This window comes from Oxyura jamaicensis, unplaced genomic scaffold, assembly GCF_011077185.1.
Source record: "Oxyura jamaicensis isolate SHBP4307 breed ruddy duck unplaced genomic scaffold, BPBGC_Ojam_1.0 oxyUn_random_OJ61822, whole genome shotgun sequence".
Classification (NCBI taxonomy): Eukaryota; Metazoa; Chordata; class Aves; order Anseriformes; family Anatidae; genus Oxyura; species Oxyura jamaicensis.
This window is the reverse complement of record NW_023307330.1, coordinates 1-801: the sequence shown is the minus strand read 5'-3', so window position 1 is coordinate 801 and position 801 is coordinate 1. Positions and strand designations below refer to the sequence as shown.

Sequence of the window (801 nt, the reverse complement as noted above, 5' to 3'; positions counted from 1 at the left end):
ACCTGGGGGGGGGGGGGCAGAGGTGGGCGGGGGGCTCGGGGAGGGGGGGCGCAGGGGGCGCCCGGGGCTGGGGAAGGGGTCTGGGGGGGTCTCACCTGCATCCCGATGATGGCGTAGATGAAGAAGAGCATGGCGATGAGCAGGCAGACGTAGGGCAGCGCCTGGGGGGCACAGCGGGGTCAGGGGGGGCAGGAGAAGGGGGAGGAAGGGGGGGGAGGAGGAGGAGGAAGAGGAGGAGGAGGACAAGGAGGAGGAGGAGGAAGAGGAGGAGGAAGAGGAGGACAAGGAGGAGGAGGAGGATGAAGAGGAGGAGGAAGAGGAGGACAAGGAGGAGGAGGAGGATGAAGAGGAGGAGGAAGATGTGTAGAGGAGGATGAAGAGGAGGATGAGGAGGATGAAGATGAAGAGGAGGAGGACAATGAAGAGGAAGAGGATGAAGAGGAGGATGATGAGGATGAAGAGGAGGAGGAGGAGGAGGAGGATGAGGAGGATGAAGAGGATGAAGGAGAAGGAAGAAGGAAGATGAAGAGGAAGATGAGGAGGAGGATGAGGAGGATGAAGAGGACGAGGATGAAGAGGAGGAGGATGAAGAGGAGGAGGAGGAGGACAAGGAGGGGGATGAAGAGGAGGATGAGGAGGAGGATGAGGAGGAGGAGGCGGCACCTTGAAGGACTGGACGAAGGTCCAGAGCAGGATGCGGATGGTGTAGCCCTGGCGCAGCAGCTTGATGAGCCGCGCGGCGCGGAAGAGCCGCAGGAAGCTGAGGTTGATGAAGTTGTTCTGGGGGGGGGAAGGGGGGGG

General features: G+C 61.7%; 1 protein-coding gene across 1 annotated transcript in view; it reads right to left on the bottom strand.

Annotated features, from left to right (window-relative positions):
- Positions 1-783, bottom strand: part of LOC118158945 (voltage-dependent P/Q-type calcium channel subunit alpha-1A-like) — a gene marked incomplete at both ends in the record, with an annotated part of 1,044 nt that extends 261 nt beyond the window's left edge. Inside the window, 2 exons of the mRNA XM_035313606.1 lie at positions 96-161; positions 664-783. Of these exons, the coding sequence (XP_035169497.1) occupies positions 96-161; positions 664-783 (186 nt within the window). The remainder of the gene's footprint in view (positions 1-95; positions 162-663) is intronic.
- Between the last annotated feature and the right edge of the window lie 18 nt (positions 784-801).